This window comes from Elgaria multicarinata, chromosome 4 (assembly GCF_023053635.1).
Source record: "Elgaria multicarinata webbii isolate HBS135686 ecotype San Diego chromosome 4, rElgMul1.1.pri, whole genome shotgun sequence".
In the NCBI taxonomy this organism is placed as follows: Eukaryota; Metazoa; Chordata; class Lepidosauria; order Squamata; family Anguidae; genus Elgaria; species Elgaria multicarinata.
In genome coordinates, this window is record NC_086174.1 from 48,239,396 (window position 1) to 48,265,143 (window position 25,748).

General features: G+C 45.8%; 2 protein-coding genes across 4 annotated transcripts in view; both read right to left on the bottom strand.

Annotated features, from left to right (window-relative positions):
• Positions 1-4,530: 4,530 nt before the first annotated feature.
• Positions 4,531-25,747, bottom strand: LOC134397501 (uncharacterized). Of its 3 annotated transcripts, none has more exons than XM_063124211.1 (14): positions 25,593-25,747; positions 24,516-24,693; positions 22,056-22,187; positions 20,636-21,043; positions 19,890-20,009; positions 15,570-17,321; positions 14,237-14,317; positions 13,365-13,451; positions 11,534-11,625; positions 10,698-10,783; positions 10,012-10,078; positions 8,864-9,024; positions 6,809-6,964; positions 4,531-5,357 (listed from the first exon to the last, which is right to left on the bottom strand). In XM_063124211.1, the coding sequence occupies exons 1-14, from the start codon at positions 25,595-25,597 to the stop codon at positions 5,119-5,121; spliced, it is 3,564 nt and encodes a 1,187-aa protein (XP_062980281.1). In that variant the 5' UTR covers positions 25,598-25,747; the 3' UTR covers positions 4,531-5,118. The 3 variants fall into 3 exon arrangements, with proteins under 3 accessions (XP_062980281.1, XP_062980280.1, XP_062980283.1); XM_063124210.1 differs by having other exon boundaries at positions 11,534-11,628; XM_063124213.1 differs by lacking the exon at positions 19,890-20,009 and having other exon boundaries at positions 11,534-11,628.
• Positions 25,701-25,748, bottom strand: part of LOC134398161 (spectrin beta chain, non-erythrocytic 5-like) — a 36,750-nt gene continuing 36,702 nt past the window's right edge. The window contains exon 20 of the mRNA XM_063125407.1: positions 25,701-25,712. Within this exon, the coding sequence (XP_062981477.1) occupies positions 25,701-25,712 (12 nt within the window). The remainder of the gene's footprint in view (positions 25,713-25,748) is intronic.

The following is a 25,748-nucleotide window of genomic DNA, read 5'->3' on the forward strand; positions in this document are numbered from 1 at the left end:
GAAGAGATCTGTTCCTAGCAAAGAAGCTTTTTAATTAGAAGTGTTAGGAGTGAATCTGAGACTTTATATACATGACGCATCAAGACTTTGCTCCAATCCTGGAGCAGCCAGTTAACACCACATAATAGAAAATAGGAAAGAGAAATACACATAATTGTTGTTGCTACTGCTAAGGCCTAGCATTTATATAAACACCTTTCCCCGCCCTGATGCTCTCCAGATGTGTTAGACTACAATGCCCGCATAATAACCCTGAAGGCCGTACAACATGCTTCGCATGGTGTGTAGTCACTAGACTCTTACATGTTTGCTCTGCAGCAAAGTTAATAGGATAATTTCTCAGTAATTTTTCATGAAAACTTGTATAACTGCAGCCTAATGGCAACCTTTTCCATTTGAAAAGCTGCATTCAAACTCACATGGAAAAAAATCCATGGGAGGGGATTTCGATGAGGGAAATGTTGGGCAAGGAAAGGGTTAAGTGCCCTCCCTTCTGCTTCTCTTCTTTCAATTGCTCTCCTCCAAAGTAGCTTTTCAAACATAAAAAGGGTGTCGGCTTGGAGGGGGAGGGGCTGTTTGCTTTGCATGCAAAGATCTTGTTGGCCCTTGACATTTTGGAAACAGCATGTGAGCCAGCCTTGGAAGTGGCGGACATCATATAGTGAGGCAAATGTGCTCTAAGCTGCAAAAGTCATGACTGCTGCATCTGAATGAAGTGTAATAATCTGCAGTGCTCCAGGTTTTTCAGTCCTCCTAAATTCACAATTGTGCATGTTCGGGATTCTGTCGTACCTGTCACCATCAATCTGTGTGTCCTTCTTTTCAGGCAGATTTGCAGATGGAAATTTAGCAGGCTGAGCAACCTTCATGGGGTGTTAAATACGATAAAGAATTCTAATCCGTTCCCTGCCTGCCTGCTAAGAGGCGAAACTTCTACGGCAGAGCTGCATCCAGCCCTCTGGATAAGCAGTGCCAATTTCATCATAAACACCAACTCTGCCATTCCACGGCCTTTCCTCTTATGAGAGCAGCCGAAGAAGTTGTCAGTGCCAGAGCGAGTAGAGCAGGCAGGAGCGGCCCAGTGCCTGCTGTATCAGGGGCTTCCTTATATCTCATTTTCTTTACGTGCTGCTTCACCTCCTCCTTCTGTGTTCTAAGATAAGTGTATGGATTTGCAATCTAGTTTTCCTCCTGTCACTGTTCTCAGGAAGATGCAATGCATGCCTAACTTTCTAGAACAGCCTTCCCCAACCTGGTGCCCTTGATGTGTTGGAATACAGTTCCTATCATCTCTAGCCACAGTGGCTGGGGATGATAGGAGTTGTTGTCAAATGCATCTAGAGGGCACCAGGTTGAGAAAGGAAACTTGTACCCTTGTTCAGCCTTACTAGCTGAGTGACTTGTCTAACTGGTACCTTCAGAGGTGAGATTTCAAATGGGGACTTGCCAGTTCATTGCTCAGTCTCCTCAAAGACAATTCTGCAACATGTATGATAAGCATGGACCCAAGTACATTCAATCACGCTTGGCTACTTGCAATATTCACACTTATTGCCTATATAAAAATACCATGTAGGAATATACCTCCATGCAGGATGTTTTGTCCTGTGTGAAGTGGCCCCAAAGAAGTGATTCAACTGGTGCTATGTTTGTGTGCACAAGGAGAAGAGCAGGTGAGCATCAGGTTTCTTCTAAGAGCTGGCATCAGGTTTCTTCCGGCTGTTCTTATTCAGGCGATATGGATGTTTACTCTCCAGTGTTGGTGTTAAAACAAGGGACTGAACTGGGCTAACATCCAAGACAAAGAGTCAAAGAGAAGCAACAGGATTGGCTGTCAGAGCTGAGATTTAAGCCCGCAAGGGAGAGGTGTGGCGATTGTTAATTGTGGAGAACCACGTCACCTTTGTGGAATGACCTATTCGACCCTGGGCATACTGCATCCTTATTTTTGAGTAAGGCTTTTATTGTGTCTCCTGTTTAGTTTTAAGATGTTGGATTAAGTCGTGTTTGTTCTGTTTTATAAAGAAGTTGCATGGATGGATTGGTCTTTATATTATGTATGTACTCATTGACATTATGACCCTGTTCAGACAACATGCTAAGCCACAGTGGTTAACCAGTTTGAGCTCAACATTATGGCTTAGTGTGTCGTATGAACCATTCTTAACCATGGTGGCTATATAACCACAGCTTAAACACACTCACTAACCATTTGCTGCAAAAAGGGTTAGCAGCCTAATCATGGCTCAGTGTGTTGTCTGATCAGGCCCTATGGTTATTTATAATAGTTGTAGGGAGTTTTGGGCACCATCACATGGAAATGTGGCATACAAATAAACAGGTGATAATGATAATCTTCTGTAAATTGCACAAAAGAAAGGCAAATGGGAGCCCCCCCACCTCCCGAGACTGAATCTTTGTCATCCATCACCAACCTGGAGCTTTCCAGATGTGTTGGACTACAATTCCTATTGCCACCAGGGCATGTCAGTTGGGGATGATGGGTGCAGCAAATCTGGAGGACAGCTGGTTGGTGAAGGCTGAGATATGTTCATGTTTAGAATGTAGACAGCAATAGGCAGCTCCCTACTCAAAACACAGACTGGTCCCATTTACACACAATGACAGCAAATCATGGTTTATGTATCCCATAATTTGCCATGGCACATCCACTGTCCCAATTTGAATATGCAACCTCTGCTTGGAGGTTATTCCATGAAATGAAAATCTGGACACTATGGGTTAATCAAGCCACAGTTAACCTAACAACTAATCATAGGTTAACTGTGGATTGTTCAACCCACAATTAACAAGTGTGTGGATTCACACGTTACAGAATAACCTCCACTTGGAGGCTGCATACACAAAATGGCAGCAGCCCTGGCAAATAATGGGTTATTTGTGAGGAGGGGCAAACCAGGTCACTTACTGTGGACAAGAAAACCCATCAAGGAGAGGAAAACAGGCTTTTAGGATTGAACTGGCATTCCCCCATCACACAGCCGTAGATGCTAGAAGAAACCGCAAGAATTCTCTCCGTTTCTCCATTACTTATCCCTCAGATAAGTTGGAGCAGAGCTACATGTTGCCGCGTAACACTAATGCAGGGTCAGGGGACACTTGCAGAGGAGAATTGGAGGGCAGTGCTGCTTCCCTCTTTCTTCACCTGTCATGTCTCCCCTATGCCCACCACCCTGGTCATTTTCACCCTGATCCCTTTCCAACAATCTTTTAAAACTTGATTTTGTTCTGACTTTTATGCTGTTAGTTTTACTCTACCCTGTGCCTGTTTGGTGCATTCTCTTCCCCTTCTTATTGTTTTATTATGATTTTATTAGAATGTAAGCCTATGCGGCAGGGTTTTGCTATTTTATTGTTTTACTCTGTACAGCACCATGCACATTGATGGTGCTATATAAATAAATAAATAATAATAATAATAATAAACTGAGCTGAGGGGCATGGACTTGGGAGAATGAATAGATTTGCAGAAGTGCCCACAGTGTTTCTCCCAAGTCCCATAAACCCTGACCATTGACCATGCTGGCTGGGACTTGGGTTTTATAGTCCAAAACCACTGGAGGGCACCAGGCTGCCTTTCACTGTTCTAGATTAATCATTAAATTCCCACCCCCCAGACAACTGCCAATAACTTCTTATGTCTGTCAGTTTGGGATGCCACTACCCTGTTTCCCCGAAAGTAAGACATCCCCCGAAAATAAGACCTACTTCCAGTTTTGCCCCTCGCTGTAATATAAGGTATTCTTCTTCATGGAAAAATAAGACATCCCCTGAAAATAAGACCTAGCGCATCTTTGGGAGCAAAAATTAATATAAGACACTGTCTTATTTTCGGGGAAACAGGGTAGCAGTGTTTCCATTATTTTAACCAGAATATGGAGTGTCCTAGGGTGCCTTAGATCAGAGTTAAGTTCAGCTACAAGTTCACTGGCAGTTACAGTGTAACTCAATTAACTCTAATTCACTTTGAATACAGGCTAACAGACAGTCAACTGGTGTTTTAATGTGGTGTTAATGTCTCTTGAAGAGATGCAACTGGCTACTGTACAACCCTTAATGACTGCTACTGAACATCACAGTGCAGAAGGAAAGAAAGCAGAAAGGCAACGAGGTTCCTTGCACCAGAAGGAATGCGCCACGCTGTATTTCTCAACAGTAAAAGCTAAGTACATAGATTGTTCTCTTCAGGGTCTCCAAAAGTATTGCTTCCCAGAGCCTCTGCCAGCCTTAACCTCAGCTAGGTTCAGATAGATGCGAATTCAAAATTAGTACTGTACAGATAAAAAATCCTTAGGCTTCTGGTGTAGACGCTGATCCTGAACAGGTTTGCCAACCAGAAAAAAAACTTGGCCTACGTACGTGTGTTCACCCAGCAGTTTGACCTGCAGAAAACAAGAGATGAAACTTTTCTCAGCATGAAGAGAAGCATCATCACTTGTTAAGGTATGCAGGTCAGGCAGTTCTATTAAAGGCAAAAGAGCAAGGCCAAGTAAAAAAAAGGAGAAGCAACCCATGCCTGTGTAAAATCCCATCACCTGGATAATTAGTTCCAAGGAAACGCTTTCCTTTTTGATCCCATCATGAATCATGCAAATGTGTTAGGAAGGCAATGAAGCAAATATGACTCCCTGTCCACCCCCACCCTACCCCTTTGAATACAAATACAGTATTAATACATATGTGCCTGGGAATGTATTGACCTGTTATCCTCCATAGGCTCATACGTAAAAGGAAGATTGCGCTTTGCCCACAGGAAGGCCATGAAGTGGCTGGAATACGCCACCCTGCCGCAATATGAATGGGGGCTTCTTTGCCCTGCTAAAGGCCTCTGACACACTCAGCTAGTGCTCTCTAGAGCAGCTGCCCTATCAGGGTTGAGTAGGTGAAGTTTAGAGCTGAGGCCGAAGGGGCTGTTTCACGGAGCACAGGCTGCCCCTCATGCCTCTCTCCTCCTGCCTTTGGGGAGAGAGCAACCTTCAAGGGCAGGGGCAAGGCAACAGTGCCCATTTGTAGCCATCAGGCTCAATCTAACAAGGAAATGTTCAGTGCCTGTGTACAACCACGCATTTCTTGTTTTCAAGGGAATGAGCTGCTAGATCAGTCTTTCTTTCCAAAGAACTTTCTGAAGACGGATTTGTTCTTCTGGCGAGGCGAGGCGCCTTGGCTTCTGTCGCCCAAGGGCTCTCGGGACCCACCAGGGGCGGCTATAAAGGAATGGCAGCGAGGTCGGGGGGGAGCAGGGGCCTGTTCTCCGATGTACAGTGTGACTGAGTAGCTGCTGCCAATCCTCAGGGGTTCCTTGGACACGGACAAAGGTGTGATCTTCTGGTATGTAGCTGAAAAAGGAGAGACAGAATTCATTTAGCAGATGTTAGATCACAGCTGCATGAACAGGCAACGAGCAGTGGAATTCTCCTTTAATATGGCAGAGGCTGGTTGATATTGTATAGTACACAGGGCCTTTTACTCCAGGATACCACTTCTCTGCCCCACAAACTGTTTCTAGTGTCAAGGCTCAGTTTTGGTACATGAGGAGGATAAGGATAAGAAGTTCGTAGAAGTAAAACTACTACAACAAATAGATTGCCTTGCTTCTGAACATGTTTAGCATGCTTTCACAAGTGAGCACTTGGTACCATCCCCTACATATCAAGGTACAATTCAAGGTTCTGGTCATTAAAAGTCTAAATGGCCGGGGACCAAGATACTCCTCATAAGAAACAGTCCACCTATTACCTTCAGTGGAAGAGATCTTTTTATGTGACTCACCACAGTCAGAAGTACAGCTGGTGGGAACAAAAGAAAGGGGGATTTCCCCCCTTTTTTATTGTGAATACTATTACTTTTTGTTTTAAACTTGTTTGCTGCTTTAAGTGCTTTATTATAAAACAGATATGCAGGACACAAAACTTACAATAAACAAACAAACGATTAAAGAACATTCCAGACAGAAGGCTTAATCTCATATTTTAGGGATTATTAATTGAATGCAGGCCTTGCCAGGCCAGCTTTCCAGATGTGCCTCCAGATGTGTTGAATGACATCCTATAACCCTCTAGCCTGTATGATTATTGACCATGCAAGCTGTGGAATTATGGGAGTTGTAGTCCAACGCATCTGGAGGGCACCAGGTTGAGGAAGGCTGTTCTAGGCCATTTGGCCCTATTCAATGTTGTTTGAGGTACAGAGTTCCACTCTTCTACCCTCATAAAGCAGACACTGCAGCATATTTGCATTCTCGGGATTTGCCTCTGGCAATTGCTTCTCAGGACAGATATCTCAGGATATAAGCATGCAGCTGCCATATACACACACAATTCCTTTTATTGGAGGGTTCTGTTATTGGAGCATTTCAGCATTCATGTCTTGGGAGCTAAATGACGGGGGTCTAAAACCATTCTCAAGTGACATTTGAACACATCTTAATATATATATGCCTAAAGTCAGCAGTAAGCTATGGGAATTGGAGTCCAGCAGGGTGCTGCTGACCCCTAGTGGTGACGTCCCTTTGAGAAGAACCTTGACTTCTAGCTGAAAGGACGCAACCAAGTACTGAAAATATCACAATGACATCATGTTGCTCTCAATGGACTGCACTTAGTCACAGACATTTAAGCTGCACTTGAACAGGAGGGCATGTGACTTACAGCTGAAAAGGATCAAATGAAGAAGCTCAGCGGCATCTTGGTACACACAGGCAGAGGGGTAGGGGTCAGATTACGAGTCTCCTCACCCTGAACTAGTAACCCCATATGAATCCCACACAGCACAGTCATGCAATACGCACCTGAGGTAAAGGAATAGGACCGCCTCTTGTTTGTCACCAGCCCACAGTCCTCTTCCTGGCAGATATGAGGGTCTTTTGACCTTGTAGACTCTGCCGGTGAGCAGGGCCTCAGACCGTGCTCTGTGGTAGGAATGGCAGTGGATCTGTGGGTGTTTCCTAAAAGGAGAGAGAAGCTGAATGAAGTCTGTGAGTCATTCATTGTGCCCATTACATAGTCCCTGGGATTGTTGCCGTGTGACCACATTCCACACTATGCTACGCTGCGGTGTCACAAGCTTAAACTTAAAGTACTGGCCTTCAAAGCTCTAAACTATGGCCTGTAAAATCCATTTTATAAGATTGTAATTGGTTATCACTGAGATCTGGCAAATGTACTTGACTGCTTAGAAGTCTTATTCTACAAGGTTTATAGTTGTTTCATATGTTGGAATTTATGCTTGCATAAGCTCTTGTATTTAGCACTGTTATGCTAATACTGTAGCAAAAGGGCAAAAAAAACAAATCTTTTTTGAGAGAGTGTTTCTTAAGAAATAGAATTCTGTATCACTCATATCAAGAGAGAAATTTTGAGCTTACTCTTAGATGGTATCTAGTTTTAAGAGAAAGCTGACTGTGAGCTTCTTGAAAGGGAAATCGCGTTTGCTTACCAGCACTTCACTTCCCGCTTTTCTTATGCAATTGTAACAAGCTGAAATACACAGGAGGAGAGGAGTGACCATGTAGTCTGTGACTGAAAACTTCCCCTCCTCTCGGTGCTCATAGTATTGAATGGGACATCACCCTCTAGTGGGTGTTTTGTAGCACAACTTTGGTGGCACATGGGAGGAAATCCCAAGATATTTCAGAAGTATTGACATATCCAAGCTCGTTTGTTTGTTTTAATGGGATAACCAGGAGAAAGAGTGGGAGACATGCAGGAGGTTCACATCATCAAAATGACCCACAACTTCCATGAGTAGCCAGTCACGAGCGTCCTATAAATCTCTCATTTAGAGAATCCCTGTATACACAGTAGGCAGATAATCCTACCAACATATTGCCAACATATTGACAATATAGTTTGGGAGGAAAATTGAATCAAGGCATATGCTGCAGAATAAGCTCTGATGGGGGATAATTATGTAGGCCCTGCTAATATAGATGCCCAGCAGATAAGTTTCAGAACTGGTGAGTGACAGGACAGGAAGAGGCTATAGCACACTTCTCAAAACCAGAAGCATGCCGCAAGGAGAAGAGCAATGTTTTAGAATTGTTTAGCCAGTACATACATGCGTGTTTGGAAGAAGCAGAGCTTCTTTGTCCCTACAAAAGGGGTGTTGAACCTCACCGGTATCCCACCGGAGTTCCCAGATGACCATACCCTTTTCCATCAACTGATTGGTGGTTTTTCAAATTTTATATAGCTTCTCCCCCCCCCCCCAATTCTAAAAGTGCCTCTTCTAAAACTTAATTACGGGCAGTAGAAGCTTAAAGTTAAAATATGCTGACTGTATTTCTGATACTTTTTGCCCCACCTCCTTTTGACTTCAGCCCCACCCATCACTTGACTGCAGTCCCCGAGAGCTTCTCAAATTGATCATGGCTCTCATAGGGCAAGAGGTTCAAACCTCCTGCTCTACAGACAGGCTGCTTTTTCCCCTGTTTCAGAGACCTCCATGGTCACAACTGCAACATCAATCCAGTTGGCCATTCTGAAGAGAGGCCCTTCAACATCCTCGTAAGCACTGTCGGGTAAAATGGTCCTGTGGAAAGGGAGCTTCGGCTATTGGGTGGTATAGAAATGTAATGAATAAATGGATTAAATAAATAAATGTCAAAGGATCCACTGCCCTTGTAATTCCTCTGAGACTCCAAGGGGCCAGAACAGATTAAGTGGGAAGACGACATGGAATAGGCTCTAGTTCCTTAGTGTTCCCTCTGCAGTAGGAATGCACTCCCATGACATTTCAGCTGATGAGATGCTGCCAGGAGCATTTTACTGATACAGTCCATGGCCAAGATGCTGAGGAAGGTGTTAACCAAATCCTCACGAAGCTCTGAACTCTCCCCACTCACCTGTCTGCACTGCTGCTGTATCCAGTGGATCGTCCTGAGTATTGTACGGCAACTGCAGCCTGACACTGGACCTGGGCAGAAGCAGGGCCTCCTGGCTCTTGACTGTAAGGGGCTGAGGAAGGCCCAGGAAGTGGGAGGAGATGCCACGGCCGGGAATCACACTGGAAAGAAGAGATGCAGCAGAAACAGAGAACTGGGTTCAAATCCTGACTTGCATGGGGCTATGCTGTTATGCGAAGGTAAGGCGTGGTCCTGGGTTGACTCTCCCACAAAGGTAATATGAGCCATCTCATTTGGAGCAATGACCTAGGATATCTGAATATGGAATTTGATCCACTAGTGGTTTCTATGCAGCTGAGAAAATTGAGCAGATTCCATGTTAACAGGATGTGGACATGATGATCGGGGTTGGGGAGGTGTCACCAAATAAGACAGAGGTTAGAGAGTTGGGCAGGAAGGAAAAACAGTGGCCACCTCTAAACAGGGTAACTAATGGCCTTAGCTCAGATTGGTCTAGATGCAAATCAAAATTTTAAGCTTTTTCTTTTTAATTTTTTTTTGTAGGCGAGAAAAGAGCGCACAGTAATTTATATTTCAAGAATTAACATTTATTTCATTCTAAAATGTAGAAGCCAAACTTGCCCTCGTTGGTTGGTTTTAAATGCTTAACTTATACAAACTTGGAAAGGATGCACTAGAAAGTGACAGAAAGAAATCATGTCTCAGGATGCTAGAAAAATGGCCTTATTCTCAAGGAAGTTCAGTATATTTCAGCCCAGATATATTGGGGCTTTCTTTACAGGTATCTTTGAGGCCTTCTTCACAGGTATCTTTAAAATAGCCTTCAGAACACTCTGGAAGATAGGTCTTATTCATTCAATAACCTTTCTAGCATCTCGAGACGTGTTCTTTCTTTGTGTACTTCCACATGGAGACAAAAAGTTCCCAAAAGTGGATTATATCCACTATATGGAGTAATTGGAGTATTAAGTAATTCAATGTCATTGACAAGATGTCATTAGATTATTTCTATGAAGATCTACTAAAGAGTGGGACAAGTGTTACTGGGAACCTCAGGGGGCTCAAAAAAATCCCACTCTTGCCTGCAGCAAATCTACCCACAGCTACACTTTGCTTGTAATAATTACCTAACTGCAGAGGTCGTCCCTTGGGCGGTCTGGGAAGCCGACTGGAAATAATCCACTTCAGGTAAACCTTGGGGCATAGGAAAGCAGCCATTGGCAGATGACTTTTAAAAAGCACACGCAAAGTATTTTTCACAGGCAAAGTGCTCTCCTCCCAAACAAACCTGTGAGATACATTTATTCCACACATCTCAGAGCAACAAACCTGGGTTAGCTGCCAGCTGTGCCTTCAACACAAGGAGCTGCAGACCCTCTGTTGAGCACATTTGAACGAGATGCACATTTTTAAGCACCTCTTTTGTCACATTTTAGGTGTACATCTTTAAAATGTAATGTGTAAAGTAACCCATAGATAGACCATTATAATTCCTGCCTCCACACACCAGGAACTGAGACCAGGTGATTGGTGTTTCTTGTTACTAAACTGAAATCAGAGTCCCAGCCAGACATGTGGAAGTCCCAATGCTCCACTGGACCTCTGTGTATCACAACAATTGATCCCACTTTTCACCCCAGGTGTGTCTCAATCACAATGGGACATATTGAGGGAGAAGAAAGTTACAGTCTTGCCATATGGAGATCTCCAGAAGACTCTTGTTCCTGATAAGATTCCCATCTCCTCCTGCCTTGGATCGTCCAATGCCGCCCCTCCTCTCCCCCGGTTGCCCTTAACAGTATTTTAGCCTTACCAGAGTTTTGCTGCAATTTGGTAATCCACTCTTTCATGAGGAACTCAGTTGGAGCTCGAAGGAGATATTTGGAGCCATCCTTCAACCTGGGTGTAGGAAAGGAAATCAGCAAAACGTATTATGGTGGTTTGAAGTGAACAGAATGGCCAACACCAGCCTCAAACGCTCAACACTAATTATGTTGTTCAAAGGATGGCATTTCACTAAGAGCATCTCTACATGAGCTTTGTGCTTCCTGCAATTGTTATGGGCTGCAATACATGGGCTTAGGGTGGCCATATGAAAAGGAGGACAGGGCTCCTGTATCTTTAACAGTTGTGTTGAAAAGGAAATTTCAGCAGGTGTCATTTGTATATATGGAGAACCTGGAGAAATTTCATCTTCATCACAACAGTTAAAGCTGCAGGTGCCCTGCCCCCTTTTAAATCTGGTCACTCTAGTGTAGCTCCTGCACTTTAACTGTTGTGATGAAGAGGGAATTCCACCAGGTCCTCCATATATACAAATGACACCTGCTGAAATTCCCTTTTCTATGCAACTGTTAAAGATACAGGAGCCCTGTCCTCCTTTTCATATGGTCACCCTACATGGGCTGAGAAGGGCGACCACTTGGTTTGAATTGAATACTTCCCCTCTAAGCATGCTCCGTTCTACTGAGATAGTGCCATCTAGTGGCGGAAGATCAGATATTACTATCACATGCAAAGCAGTTAACCATCCCCGTTTTAAAAATCCATAGCAGTAGTAGTAATTATTATTTAGTATTTCTTATGGCTTTAAAGTGTCCAAAGTACTATGTATGTATTATATAGGAATGGAAAACTAGGGATACTCACCGCAGTGTGAAACAGTTGTTCTTTTTGGTGTACTCTGTTTCTAGGGAGCAAACAGCTCCAGACAGGTTCAGTGGCAAGGCTGTCACGGAGCTCTGCTGTGCAAAGGAAGGCAAATTGTCAAGTCCCTGGAATCTGAAAGGCTACTTGCCATCAAAGAGCCCATGTAAGCAAGTGTTCCTCTGGCCTGCATCAGGGAAGCAATGCCCAAGTAGTAAGCTGGGTACAGGTTTTAATAATAATAATAATAATAATAATAATAATAATAATAATAATAATAATAATAATAATAAAAGAAAACGCAGGCCAGGTCACCAAAGACCGGACTGTTGAGGTCTGAAAAGGAAAGCATTAAATGTGAGTCTTTAGAAGACAAAATTGCACTGTCTGAAGAAAGGAACACCTTGAGTTTACTGCTCTGTGATTCCTTATTTCATCAGATATGTTGTGCAAGGCAGGGTTCAGTGACTGGGTTCAGATGACATGCCACAGCTTGTCATGAATTATTTAACCCACAATGAGCCACAGCACCCACAGGCACTACACTGCATATGCAACTCCCATTTATTACTGCATTTATATCCCGCCTTTTTTTCTACAAGGAACCCAAAGCGGCATACATAATCCTCCTCCATTTTTATCCTCACAGCAGCAACCCTATGAGGTAGGTTGGACAGAGCATCTATGACTAGCCCAAAGTCACCCAGTGAGTTTCCATGGCCGAGTGGGGACTAGAACCTGGATCACCCAACTTCCAGACCAACACTTTAGCCACTACACCACACTGGCTCATTCAGGGGTTGTTGTGTTCTGCAAACCCAGTGAATGTGGGTTATGTAAGGCTAATGCTAAAAACAGACCATGGGTTATGCGAGGGTTATTTAACCCTCGCATAACCCACACTCGCTGGATTCGCATAACATACCCACAGTGAGGCTGCAGTGTGCGCAGCCATCATTTTGAATACATAGGCTGTTGTGTCACACAAACAACCCCAGTGGTAGTGCTCACACTTTGGGATGTGCTCTTGCTATCCACTACGACACTCTCTTAGTCTGACATGACTCTTCAGGAGGGCCTGTGCAGGTCCTGAGCTAAGCTTCCTCTCTCTCTTCTGCAGATGTTCTGTGGAAGTTTTTTGGGTTTTAAGGTTTACCAACTATGGCCAAATTCAGACTTGATATGATTATGGATTGGTTTTATATGGCTTTTACTGCTTAAATGTTGTATTTTTGTATACATCATTTCAAGTTCTATTTTGTCAGGGAATGTAACAAATAAGCTTTAGAAATAAATAAATAAATACAATTATTTTATTTTATTTATTTATTTAAAACATTTCTTGGTTGCCTTTTGGGGCAGGAGACCCAGCAAGGTGGCATAAAACAATAAAACATATAAGAAAAACCTATGTGGTAATAAAAGCAGTAAAACACAATAAAATCAGTGCATAACACTTTCAAGGATCTTATCTGTCCTGAATTTCCCACCACTCAGCTTCATGGGATGACCCCACTGGGTTCTCATATTTTGAGAGAAGGAGAAAAATGTCTCCCTATCCACATTCTCCACACCCTGCATAATTATGTACACCTCTATCATGTCTCCTCTTAGCCTCCTTTTCCCCCAAACTAAACAATCCCAGCTGTTGTAACCTTCCCTCATAGGGGAGATGCGCCAGCCCTTTGATCGTTTTAGTTGCCCTCTTCTGTACTTTTTCCAGCTCTACAATATCTCTTTTTAGGTGTGGTGACCAGAGCTGTACTTTCTACACTCTACCCAATCCCATTCCTTTATTCCACCCATCTCTGGGTGTTTCCCTGGCTACTATTACCTTGACAGTGTCTTTCTTGTCCTGGTAGAAACACAAAGTTTGTCTCATCAGTACTGTATGGAATGTATTCCAGGAACGACAGTTTGCCTAGGAGAACAGGAGTAAAAGGGCAGAACTTCAGGAGGTGAAGATTAGGGTTGGGTCACAATTCAGCCTGTTCTTAAAGCTAGACATATAGGAAGCCCCTCACCTGCCTCCACTTGCCTCCACAAGACCCCCTCAACTTTCCCTGAAGGCCAATCATTGCCTAAGAGCTCTTTCCAGCTCTTCAGAGCATAGATATGTGCACATCAGTGCAGGGCAGAAGACGACATACGTCAGCTTTTCCCCATCACCCAAAGCCAGGGTGATGGGACTACATCTTTGTTGCCAAGCAACAAAATAGCACATCCACAGGGCTTAGTCATCTGGAAAGGCTCTTAGCCATCTTCACCACATATCCAGTGGTGGCTTAGACTTAGCCATGTTTTGGCATTATGTTGGGTAAACAGTGAAGAGCCTTAAGTTCATGGGCTCCCTCATTTTTTCATGTGACGATTTCCTGCCTCCCTTCCAGGTTTGAAGTAACCATAGTTTGTCATACCATCATAAATGGCACACTATGGTTTGCCACTCACCTTGCAAACCAGGATCAGATCCTGGTTTGGTGTTACTTCTGAACCCATCTCACTGCTAAGCATATCTGCTTGCATCAGTATATGTCGTTAGGCTCTGCTAACGTGCTACAGAAAAACACAGATGAGGTTGCTTCACTTTGGCATGGTTACTGGCAACCATTACCACATACTGGATGCATTGTGGGTGGGTGTATGTTGGGGAACTGGGCACAATTTATCCCTTTCACAGATAAGGCCAGGCAGCTCTGAAAATACCTTTCTGCCTCCTGCTTGGAGGAGATGCTTCCTTTCCAGAGAGCCTTCCATCATCTGAAGCTCCAGTTTACTGGGAGGAATCTGGAAAGAGACAGACAATGATGAACCACGCAGCCTCCCTGGAAGCATAAAAACTGGCAATGGAGTTCCTCTTATGTAGGCATTTTTGTACTACTTTCCCCAAAACTGAGCAAAAGAAAGAGTGAAATATTTCCTCTAACCAAAGTTCCTTCTGCACTATCCCAAGCCTATTCAGTAATATCTGTATTTGTTCAGGTGTGACAAATGAGTGTACCTAAGGCTTTAGCAAACAACAGCTTACGCTATTAAGTTTGCTACTGAGTAGTTATGAGCTAATATTTTGATGCAGGTTTCGTATCTGGGATCAGCTACTTCCTCGGTAAGACACACATTATAGACTTCTGCTAGGGAAGTAATGAGGTGCGATTATGGTGAATGTTGAGGATTTCCTGGTCAGTTCAGGAAGGCTGATGGCCTTTGAAAGGGGGGGGGGCTCTCTGTAAGATTATTATTATTATTTATTACATTTGTATACCGCCCCATAGCCAAAGCATTCTGGGTGGTTTACATAGGATAAAAACACTTAAAAACAATATATGAAAATTTAAAATCACAAAAACATACAATTTAAAACCAAAAAACATACAAAAACAAACCCAGGATAATTACATCTTGCTAAATGCCTGGGAAAAGAGAAAAGTCTTGACCTGGTGCTGAAAAGATAACAATGTTGGTGCCAGGTGGGCCTCGTCGGGGAGATTGTTCCACAGTTGGGGGGCCACCACAGAAAAGGCCCTCTCTCTTGTTGCTGTCCTCCGAGCTTTTCTCAGAGTAGGCACCTGGAGGAGGACCTTGGATGTTGAGCACAGTGTACGGGTAGGTTCATGTCGGGAGAGGCATTCCATCAGGTATTGTGGTCCCAAGCCATGTAAGGCTTTATAGGTTAAAACTAGCACCTTGAATCGGGCTTGGAAACATACAGGCAGCCAATGCAAGCAGGCCAGAGTGGCTCTTATATGTTTGAACCTTCTGCTCCCTGTTATCACTCTGGCCACTGCATTTTTCACAAGCTGCAGCTTCCGAACCGTCTTCAAAGGCAGCCCCACGTAGAGTGCCCTGCAGTAATCTAACTTGGAGTTTACCAGGGTGTAGACAACTGAAGCCAGGATAGAAGATTTGTATCTATGGGTCCCTTGGATCAAAGTATCAGGACTATGTGGGAAAGAACAGTAAAAATGTGGCTTTCAGGCAAGAGCATGCTGCTAGAACAGACAATCTCCCTATCCACAGCTTGACGGCCAACGGTTCTGACCTTGCCAAGAATTCTGTCCTCCCCTTGGAGCTTCTGCTGGTCCACTGGGCAGCTGCTTTGTAGTGACCCCACGGGCAAAGGCTCTGCCCCCTCAGGTGGTTCCTCACAAGAAGGCACGGATGCCCAGCACTGACGTGGACTGCTCTTCCCATCCAGCCCATTGCTGGTCCTGCTTTCTCCTTCTGAGTTCTGAAGCAGCAGGGCAGAGGCGGGAAGTTTGAACTTGGCTACCAACAAGTTATCTGCTGACGTCAGGATGAGTTTTCCGCCCGAGCTATCTGGGCTTCGCACCTTGTCCGCCTTCTTCACTGGGCTGCCACAAAGACCTGCGCTCCTCTTGTGCTTCTCCACATTACTCCATATGGCCTGCAGCTCCTCTTCCTCCTCTTCAAACAACTCATGGGCAGGGTGGCAAACCTCTGCCATGTCTTGCAACGTTGATCCTTCGGATGCCCTTCCTCCTGGAGCTGGGACGAGAGGGCCTTGCTCCGAGGAGCCCGGGATGCCTTCAAACACAGGCAGCTTGGTGGGTGATTTGAGTCCCAGGCGGAGTAAGGAGGGGGGACTGCCCTTTTCTGGCATCTTGTTGATGGGTGGGCCCTTCGCTCTACTTGTGGGGGAAACCGCATCCACACCACTTGCGTGTTTAGCAGGGGAGGGCATCAGCTTCCCCCGAGAGGCATCTCTGACTTTGGCTTTGCGCTCCGTTGGATCTCTTGCCTGCACCTTGCCGGAGCTGCTAGTTGTACCCAACGAGGCAGCTAGTTTGTCCCACTCCCAGCCTATCTGCTCGTGCAGGATGCTGATACGCGACAGCCGGTTGTGCTTGAAATCCAGGAAGTCATCATTGGGACTGCTTTGCCTGCCTGCTTCACAAGGAGCAATGAAGTAGGCCTTCTGGCTGCCGTAGCCAGGGTTGATGCTCACTTCTTCAAACCACGTACCTCCTTTATCCTTGGGGTACATACGCTGGGCATCCTCAGCCTGGATGGGCCTTTGGTGCATGGCTGGCTGCCCTCCTGGGGCCCTCTTCTGCAGGCCGGTCCCATTCTCCTGGGCTTTTGCCCCATCAGTGCTACCCAGAGCCACTTGGTGAGCCTGGCTTAATCCCTTCCTTCCTGCTGCTCCATCCCTTGCTACCCTGATGGTATCACGGACATTCCTTAGGACAGTGGGATCCTTAGGGAGCTCCAGGCTCAGGACAGAACCTAGAGGAAGACGCTGGCATGTGTGGATCTTCTCTGAGGGTGACAAGGAACTGTTGAGACTTTCACTCTGCCTCAGGAACATGCGCCATCCTGATGCGTCTTCTACTGAGTCACATTCAGTATCAATAGCCCCTGCCAAGGGGTTCTTCACATAGTCCATCAGCTCTCTGCAGGGTAGGCCCAGGGCCTGCACACCTTGGGCCCTCTTGCTACACTTGGGAGGCCAGGTGCTACTGGTGCTAGGCTTTCCCTCTGGCACAGGCTGCGGATCATTTGCTTCTGCTCCCATGATGCCTTGCAAGGTGAGCCGTTCGGCATCGCCTGCCTTCACGTTGCCTGTTCTAGCCAGGCTCCGCAAGAAACAGCTGGAGCTGATCTTGGGCAAGGTGTGGAAGGCTATGGGGCCACGTCCAGTGCCAGGAAGCGAGCGAGAAGGCGCCGTGGGTGGCAGCTGCTTAGGTGCAGGTCGTAGCATGGAGGTTGAGCTTCCCCGGGATGCTCCTCCATCTCCATCTTTCTCCTTCACATGCAAATAGGTGCTCACCTGGGGAGAGGAGGGGAGGCACAATGAGGTCTAATTGCACAAGGTCACCAGCACCCAAACCTACCTATTCTGGGTGGCACAGTGGCAAATGTGTTCACATAACTATTGTTTTACACCAGGGGTACTGAACCTCTTTCAGACCAAGGGTCAAATTCAATTTTGGAGAATCTCTCAGTGTGTGTGTGTGAGAGAGAGTGTGTGCATTCCAGTGGTGGGTGGAATTGAAGGCAAAAGGAGTGAGCCAAAAATGCCAGCATGATTTAACTTATAGTTCTTACTGCCAGTAAGCTTCAGCAGGTTGGTTGTCAGGGGAAAGGAGGCGTGGACATCTGGGACACTTGGAGAGCCCAACTGTGACCCTAGATGGGCCAAGTTAGGCACACAGGCCTGAGATTCAACACCCCTGTTTGATGGACACGCCCTGGCACTTGCTCCTTTCTGCCCACTGTTTGCTCACTCGTTACAGAAAATCCCATTCATGCTTCACAGCAGGCAGTGAGGTAGACAGTCCACAGCAGATGCAAGGATGCTCGGATCACTCTGATTTAATACAGTGTGTGTGTGTGTGTGTGTCACAGGGCTCCATTTTACAACTCAGGGGTGACTTCCAGGCTTTCAGAAAGGTGGGGGCATCGCCCACTTGAACGGAACACAAGTGCTCAGCGCCACTTCCACACAGACAATGCAAGAGGCTACAGCACTCGGCATGCAATGTTAGAGCAGCAGTTGAGGAACCCAGCAGGACTGGCAGGGATGGGACTGTACTACAGAACAGGCCAGCTCAGGGCCCACTCAAATGTGCAGGAAGAGTCCTGTACTGTAGGACTTCAGATTTACAAGCGGGGGAATGGCATGCTTGGATGTCCCCTTATCATGTAAACTTGCTTCCAAGCAAGACTTTGGCCATGCTGCTGCCCTGCTTCACTCACGGGATCTTACAGCATGTGCACCCAGATACCATCTTCATCTTGTAACCCTTGTTAAGTAATCCATTAGGACTAAATAGTGGCACAATGGCTTTTGAGGGGTAGAGCTAGGAGTTCTTTGTCTGGAAGCACCCCAAGTCACCGTAGAATAGGGTCCCCCATTCTGCAACAGCTGCAGGAGATGCCTAGAACTTTATCTCAGCAACTGCGACCAAGGCAGGGCTGAGGTCACGTCCCCTAAGTGATTGACAGTCGGCTTTCTCAATGACTTCGCCCCATGCCCTTGAAGTCCTCCGCTCCAGTTCACAAGCTGTTGCAATTGTGAACTGCACAATTGCAACAGAAGCCACTCCAGACCCTTCTATTGGAGGAGTGAGCAACATGGGGCTCTCTAAAGGTTGGTAGACAACAGCTCACACAAGCCCTCGCTAGCATAGTCAATGGTGAGGCCTGATAGGCCAAAACATCTGGAGGGCCACAAGTTGCCCAGTCCTTGCACTGGAGCGTCTTTACACCCCCACCCACAACTACCGCCCAGTTGTAGCAGCTGCCGCTCATAGAATCCCCACTTCCTTTTTCTTCAATACCAGTCATCTCCAGTGCCATGAGGTGTAACAGTTAGAGTGTTGGACTGGGACTAGTCCCAGTTGTAGTCCCCTCTTGGCCACAAAGCTCACTGGGTGACTTTAGGCCAGCCACTGACTCTCAACCTAACCTACCTCACAGGCAGGATATAAATGAATAAATAAATAAATAACCTTTTAAAATTATGATTGTTTATTGTGAGAGTAGTTACGAAGTCACACTTCCCCACAAACAGATATATTACCCTTCTCTCTACTCCTAATTCATCTCATCCTCAACCACCCTCAACAGTAAAATTTTGGCTAATGGGAGATTTCAAAGTGATTGCTAGAAAGAAAGATGGAAGTTCTTATAAGCCATTTCCTCACAGCAAACTAGCGTGTCATGTCCACGATGCTAAAGTTGGTTACTAGTTCTCAGTTCCTTGAAAAAAGACTTCAAAAGAGAGCTCAGTCAGCAAATCAGTAACCAACCTCAGCATTGTGTACACCTCAGGCTCCTTTCTTGTCTTTTCTTGTCAAATCCAGTAGCACCTTTGTGGCAGGATCAAAGTTATTGTGTCGGGAACCCCACTGCACTGGCTGCATATTAAAGCCCAGGTGTGGAAGTTTGGGTAGGTGGCGCTGGCTTCTGTGCCTTTAATAGCTGCGCAGAAGAGGGAATTTCTAAAGATGCAGCTTCTCCCAGCATGGAAACACTATGTCAGGCTAAACGGGAGGCTGGAATTCTCCATTTTAGTTTAGTACTGCATGTGGCAATCCTGCGGCTCAACCTGGAGAATTCACAAAATAACTGACGCCCTAAGGAGTTTACTAAGGACATCTAAGGAGTTCAGGTGGAAGCGGCAATGCAGATCCAGCTTATTTGTGCTTTCATACCCTGAAGTCTGAATGACTGACTTCTAAAACTTGGGAGATGGCTGTGCAGTGGATTCAGGAGCTGCCTTTGCCTATGATGGGTTAGTCAAGGGCTCCTTGCACCATGCAGCCGTCCGGCCTAGCATGCATCCATGCCCATCCTACTCCACCCGACTCCCACTCTCCTGCAACAGCTTTACCTCTTTGGCATGCTGGCGGGGCGGCCTTTTCTTTCTCTTTAAACTACCCAGAGTATTTCCTAAAAGCCCCTGGCAACGTTTCCAGAAAGTTTTACAGCCCGAGGATTTAGTTTCAGGGAGCTAGATTTTAGAAGAAAAAGAGACAAAAGAGAAAAGTGAAGGAATAACAAGGGTGACCTAACAATAGCCAGGAGGAAAAGGACGGATGTGAGGAGAGGCAGTTCCTGACACAGAAAGAGGACGTGCCAGAAGAACACGCTGGAGCTGTTTGGAGGATGTGCTGAAGGTACTCACGGCCACCGACTGCACGAGAAGCAAAAAGCAACAGGGCTTCCGGTCTCCTTGATCCAGAGTGTCTAGGAGCATCCTCCAGCTCAGCTGGGAACTTACAAATTCTCCACTGCTCAGCCATAGCTAGGAAGCTTGCAACTCCCTTACTGACTTCCCACTTCGGTCCTCCTGCCGGAACACTTTGGCTTTCCCTTGCATCGCTATCAGAAAATCTTGCCTCCCATCCCTCTAGAGCAGGGATGGGGAACATGCGGCCCTCCAAATGTTGTTGGACTGCAACTCTCATGATCCCTCTCTGTTGCTTCTGCTGGCAAGGGCTGATGGGAGTTGTAGTACAGCAACATCCAGAGGGCCACATGTTCCCCACCGTGGCTCAAAGGGCAGCTCTGTTCGTTCTACTGGAGACAGTGAAAGAGCTCTATCCACACCATGCCCAGAGAATAGCTGTGCCTTACCTTGTGCACGGCCTCCTGTCCCGCTGGTGGCGACGCTCCTGCCTGGCTTCCCAGAGCCTCTCTCTCCCCTTTCTTCCCAATGCTCAAGATCAAGTTCACGGTGCCACCCAGGCTTCCCGGGGCTGGCTGTGGTATCAACAGCACTGGGGTCTCTGACGGTTCTAAGACCAGAGTCTCCTTGGGGATGCCCATCTCCTTGAGCACGTGGCTTTCTGATTCTTCCAAGCTCTGATTCTGCACTGGAAGAACATCTAGGCTAGAGAGGATTGCAGTGGAAACCGATTCACTCTCTTGCTCTGTTGCGGAACCAATTTGGAGCGAGCCTACAGTGACAGGCGGCCTTTCAGACAAACCGGAGCTCAGGATACCTTCCGCCTTGGGGACACTAGCTTCAGGAATTACTTTTATCTGGGGAGTCAGAAAATACAGTAAATAACAGAGCTGCATTTTTAGTCAAAGATTCCCTCTTATTCCCTCTAAACTGGGATCTGCCTCATGTAAAGACTGATTGACACAATTGAAAATTTGTCTTGACCATGTGGCAAGGTTAATGTGCATTTATGGCTTCGCCTGCTTGATTTCCGTGCTCAGGCTGCTGTTATCAGTGGTGTAGTGGTAATTTTTGAAGTGCAGGCACTCATCTTGAGAATCTGCATAGGCCACCCACAAGGAGGGTCCACAAATGCAGGCAGCTGCATTGTTCTTGGTGTCTGCGTGTGTACGGACGCATGCAGTTTCTTAAGATCAACCGAAAGTATTAGAGTGTGAACTGGCAGAGGGCCGTGTAGTGATTAGCGTGTTGGACTTTGGTTGAAGAGACCTGAGATTGCACGAGAAAGGGAAAGAGAGGGACACATCATGTCCCCAAAGAGCATAAGACCATCAACTCAAAATTTCCAGGACTTTGTTTTCCCAGCAGCAGGCAGAAATCCTTTAATCGCAAAGTCAACAAACCAGTTGTAGTATTTTCATTTCCACCAGGAAGTCTTCTGTAAAGCTGACAGGTCTCAACTGTGCATTCAGGACTAAGCCACCCCCAAATACTTTGCATTACAACAGGGATATATTGTTGCTTCACACAGGCTCATTTTTGCTCATACACAAATTGTGAAACCATGTTTTAGCATTATGTGCTAAAACAGCCATTATGGGCAGCCATTATGCCCAAATGGATTATTCATTTATCTTCTGTACTGGAGTGAGTCTAGGAGCCAGAACAAAGATTCCTGTTGGATCTGTGTGGGGATGGGATCATGGTATATGTATGGAAGGGGGGCTATGCTAAACATTTGATGCTTGGGTCCCAGGTACCTGGAGCTGCCACATCTCCTGCCCTGCGGTTGGGATCTCACTAGGTCAAGCAAACAGTGCTGCTTGTTAGTTCCCAGCTCATAAAGCCACTGAGCAGCAGCATACTAACCTGGCAGTTCTTGGGCATGTCCGGGCTGCCATTGTGAATCTCCCTGCCATCATCCTTCTGGGTGCTCTGGGCTCGCCATCGAACCATCACCCATCCCAGCATGCTCTGCAACTCCTCAATTCGCTCCTTTATCTAAAGGCAGGGGGGAAAAAACAGAAATTTATTTATTTATTTTTATTTATTTATTGCATTTCTATACCGCCCAATAGCTGAAGCTCTCTGGGCGGTTTACAAGAAAGAAAGAAGGATTGCCATATGATAATTTCTGTTAAATGCTTTCCTTTCTCCTCTACACATGGGCCTTAAGAGTGTGAGCCACTCTTTTTATTGAATTTGGGATACTTTATTTATTAGATTTCCATCCAGTGCCAGCTCCATGTTTTTGAGGGCTCTTGGGTAAAACACCTCCCCCTCAGTGAGCCCCCTCCTTCAAGGAGTTTACCTTCACATCACCATGGTCACCAGTTGCTGGTGCTCCTCATCCTCTCACCCTTGCTGCCACTTGCTTGCTTGACAGGAAAATGGCCAATGAGCAAGCAGGCCATGGCATCTCCTACTCCCCCTTCTCACCACCACTGTTGTCTGGGCCAGAGTGACAGGTAGGTAAACAAGCAGACTGTAATGGTGAAGAGGAGGAGCAACTCCAGGGGGCTCTGGCAAGTGGGCCCCTGTTGAAGTTTGGGCCCTTGGCAAGGGCCCAATCATGCCTACCCTTGACACCTGCTATGTATATACCCAATCTTTCCCTCCAAGGAGGACAAAGAGGTACACATGGTTCTTCCTCCACCTATTTCTTAAATTTTATTGATAGATTGATTGATTACATTTATATCCTGCCTTTTTTCCTCCAAGGAACTCAAGGCGGTGTACATAATCCTCCTCCTCTCCATTTTATCCTAACAACAACAATCCCGTGAGGTAGGCTGGGCTGAGACTCTGTGACTGGCCCAAAGTCACCCAGTGAACTTCCATGGGTGTGTGGGGACTAGAACCCAGATCTCTCGACTCCCAGTCCAGCACTCTAGCCACTACACCACACTGGCTCTCGTTTTATCTTCACAATAACCCTGTGAAGTAAGTTAGGTTGAGAGATAGATAGTGGCTACACTCTTAAACCACTACACCACACTCACATTCTTTCTAGACATGTACTTCCTAATAGGAATTTCTTCATCACCTGCCCTTGAAACAGGAATGGGAAGGCTGTTGAAGCCCCACTGGGTTCTTACACTTGTCAATGAATAGTGTTGTCTGAGCTTCAATCCCTTATAGGTCACCTTAGCAATAACTGAATGATTAACTCTCTAGCAAGACTATCTCAGGGGATTCCTCTAAGCCACAGATAACAAGAGGTGGTCCAAGGGCTGTATCAAGCCCCCCAAAGCTTTTGAAAAAAATTAATTTATGGGTTGCCTTTCAGCCCAAATAGGTCCACCAAAGTGGCTTACAATTAAAACTTAAAAACAGTTGTAAAATGTAAAAACTATTATTTTTATCCGCCCCAGGCAGCCCTAAACATTTTAAAATAAGGGTATTATCAAATATTTCCTTATCATGTCATTTAAGGAAAGGAAAATGTCGCGAGAATTGACGTTATTCCACACTTGAGCATTACATCTCTCTTTAGGATTTTCACTCAGCTGGGCCTGAGCACATGTGCTCTGCAGCTCTGAAGCCCTTGCTGGTGGATTTTATAAGGGAGCCAGAATACTTTGGACAGAGTTGCTTAATGGAGCACTTCTGGCTTCCAAACTGCAGCATGGAGAAAACTGTGGCCTTTCTGAATATTTATGTATATATTAATTAAAAACATGAGCTGCTTTTCCAGTGCTCTAGAATAAGACCACACAAATGTAGTACCCCTACAAAAAAGAGATAAAGAGAGAGGGAACCTAGAAAGAAGTAGCACCAGGCCAGCAAAAGCCAACCAACGAAGGGCCGAAACAGAAGGTATTTATTTTGCACGCCCTCTGAAAGGCCAATAGAGAGGGGGAATTGTGGATCTATAATGGGAGTACATCAATTTTCCTTCTGGGAAACTGATGTACAGACCTTGCTTCTCGCCACAGCAGTTCCCATAAATATGGACCATTGGTCATCCCTGCTCTGAGCCACTAATTCAGAAGGGGCAACCCTGCCTAATGCACAAGTCTACACAGCTAAACAACTGTCCTGCATCTCGGCTCATCCCAAAAGTACTGTGAAGCTGTAGGATGTTGGGGGCAACCTTTGAGAGTTGTGGGGAGGAACAATATCACGGCCTTCCACACTTATCTCCAGTATCCGAGGCAGTAAGCCTGTGTGCACCAGTTGCTGGGGAACATGGGTGGGAGGGTGCTGTTGCACCATGTCCTGCTTTGTGGGTCCCTGGCCGACAGCTGGTTGGCCACTGTGTGAACAGAGTGCTGGACTAGATGGACCCTTGGTCTGATTCAGCAGGGCGGTTCTTATGGTTCTTACTGTCTCACTCAAGTAGTGCTCGTCAGCCACGAGCTCCCATCCTGCGGCCGCCAGCTCCTTGAACTCCTTGAACTTAGTCTCCATATTATTTTCCAGCTCCTCCCACTGGGCCTCCGACAGACCACGGGAGCTCAGACTCTCCGAGAAGATCTGTGCCCGGGTATCCTCTGTCCAGGAGCTAGAGAGCCAAGAAAGAGGGAGCAGCTATGAACGTAACTAGAGGGAACGTGTCTTAACATCACACTGAACTGTAGCCAACTTTATCATTTACTCTTCCAACAAAGCCACAGATAATCCATATGGGCTGCAGGGTATTATGAGTTGAAAAGCCAAACTAGGTTCTTGCTGAAAGCTGATTCCGCATCAAATTATCCCAACCTCTAGATGGCACCATCTTTCTAGCAGTGGTTCACAATTAAGATGGCTACCATTTTCTTCCAGCCGTTTTTAGGCAGTATTGTAAAGGTGTCTCTGAATAAAACCAGTCTTTTCCCACATGTTAACCACTAAGGGATGCTTCCATTGTAGCAAAAAGCCTACATACAAAGCCCTTCCATGTTAACAGTTTTTATATAACCCATGAATGGATAATTATGTTTGACAAATTGTATGTGTGTTTTTGTTTGTATTTTGCTGCACAAAAAAGAGGAGTACATACCCAAGGAATTGCAGCCAATTGCAACTTCCCAGAAGGTTGCAAAATATGCAGCAAAATATATTGTATGTATGATTGTCAATTGTGATGGTCTACACTCAAGTTGCATGCAAATCTCTACTGAGAAGAACGTCCGGGGTGGGTTAGGGTGGGGGATTCCATCAGGACTGAAGTGGCGCTGAGACTCAAGGTAGCTGGACTTTACTCAAAATAGATAAAATGGGTGGCTCCCAGGCATGTGATAGGAAACAAGACTTTTAGAGGCTACGAGGAAGATGAAATGGTTTTCTAAGACAACACAGTTTCTCCAAGGGGCTGCAGAATGCCCCCCTGTAGAGCAATGATACCTTGCATTTTAAGAGATGCATCTTATTTCAGGGTATCTAGGGATAGGAAGAGACCGCTAGGAGCCGCTGACTTACATCATGGCCAAATAATCTTGAAAAAATTGCCGCAAGCGAACGGCCTGCTGCCCATGGACTGCATTTCCCAACACCAGTTTTTGAAGATCCTTCCAAGCCTCTAGTATTTCAAGAATCCTTCTGGGCTCATCAGATATTTGAACCAGGTAGCATTCC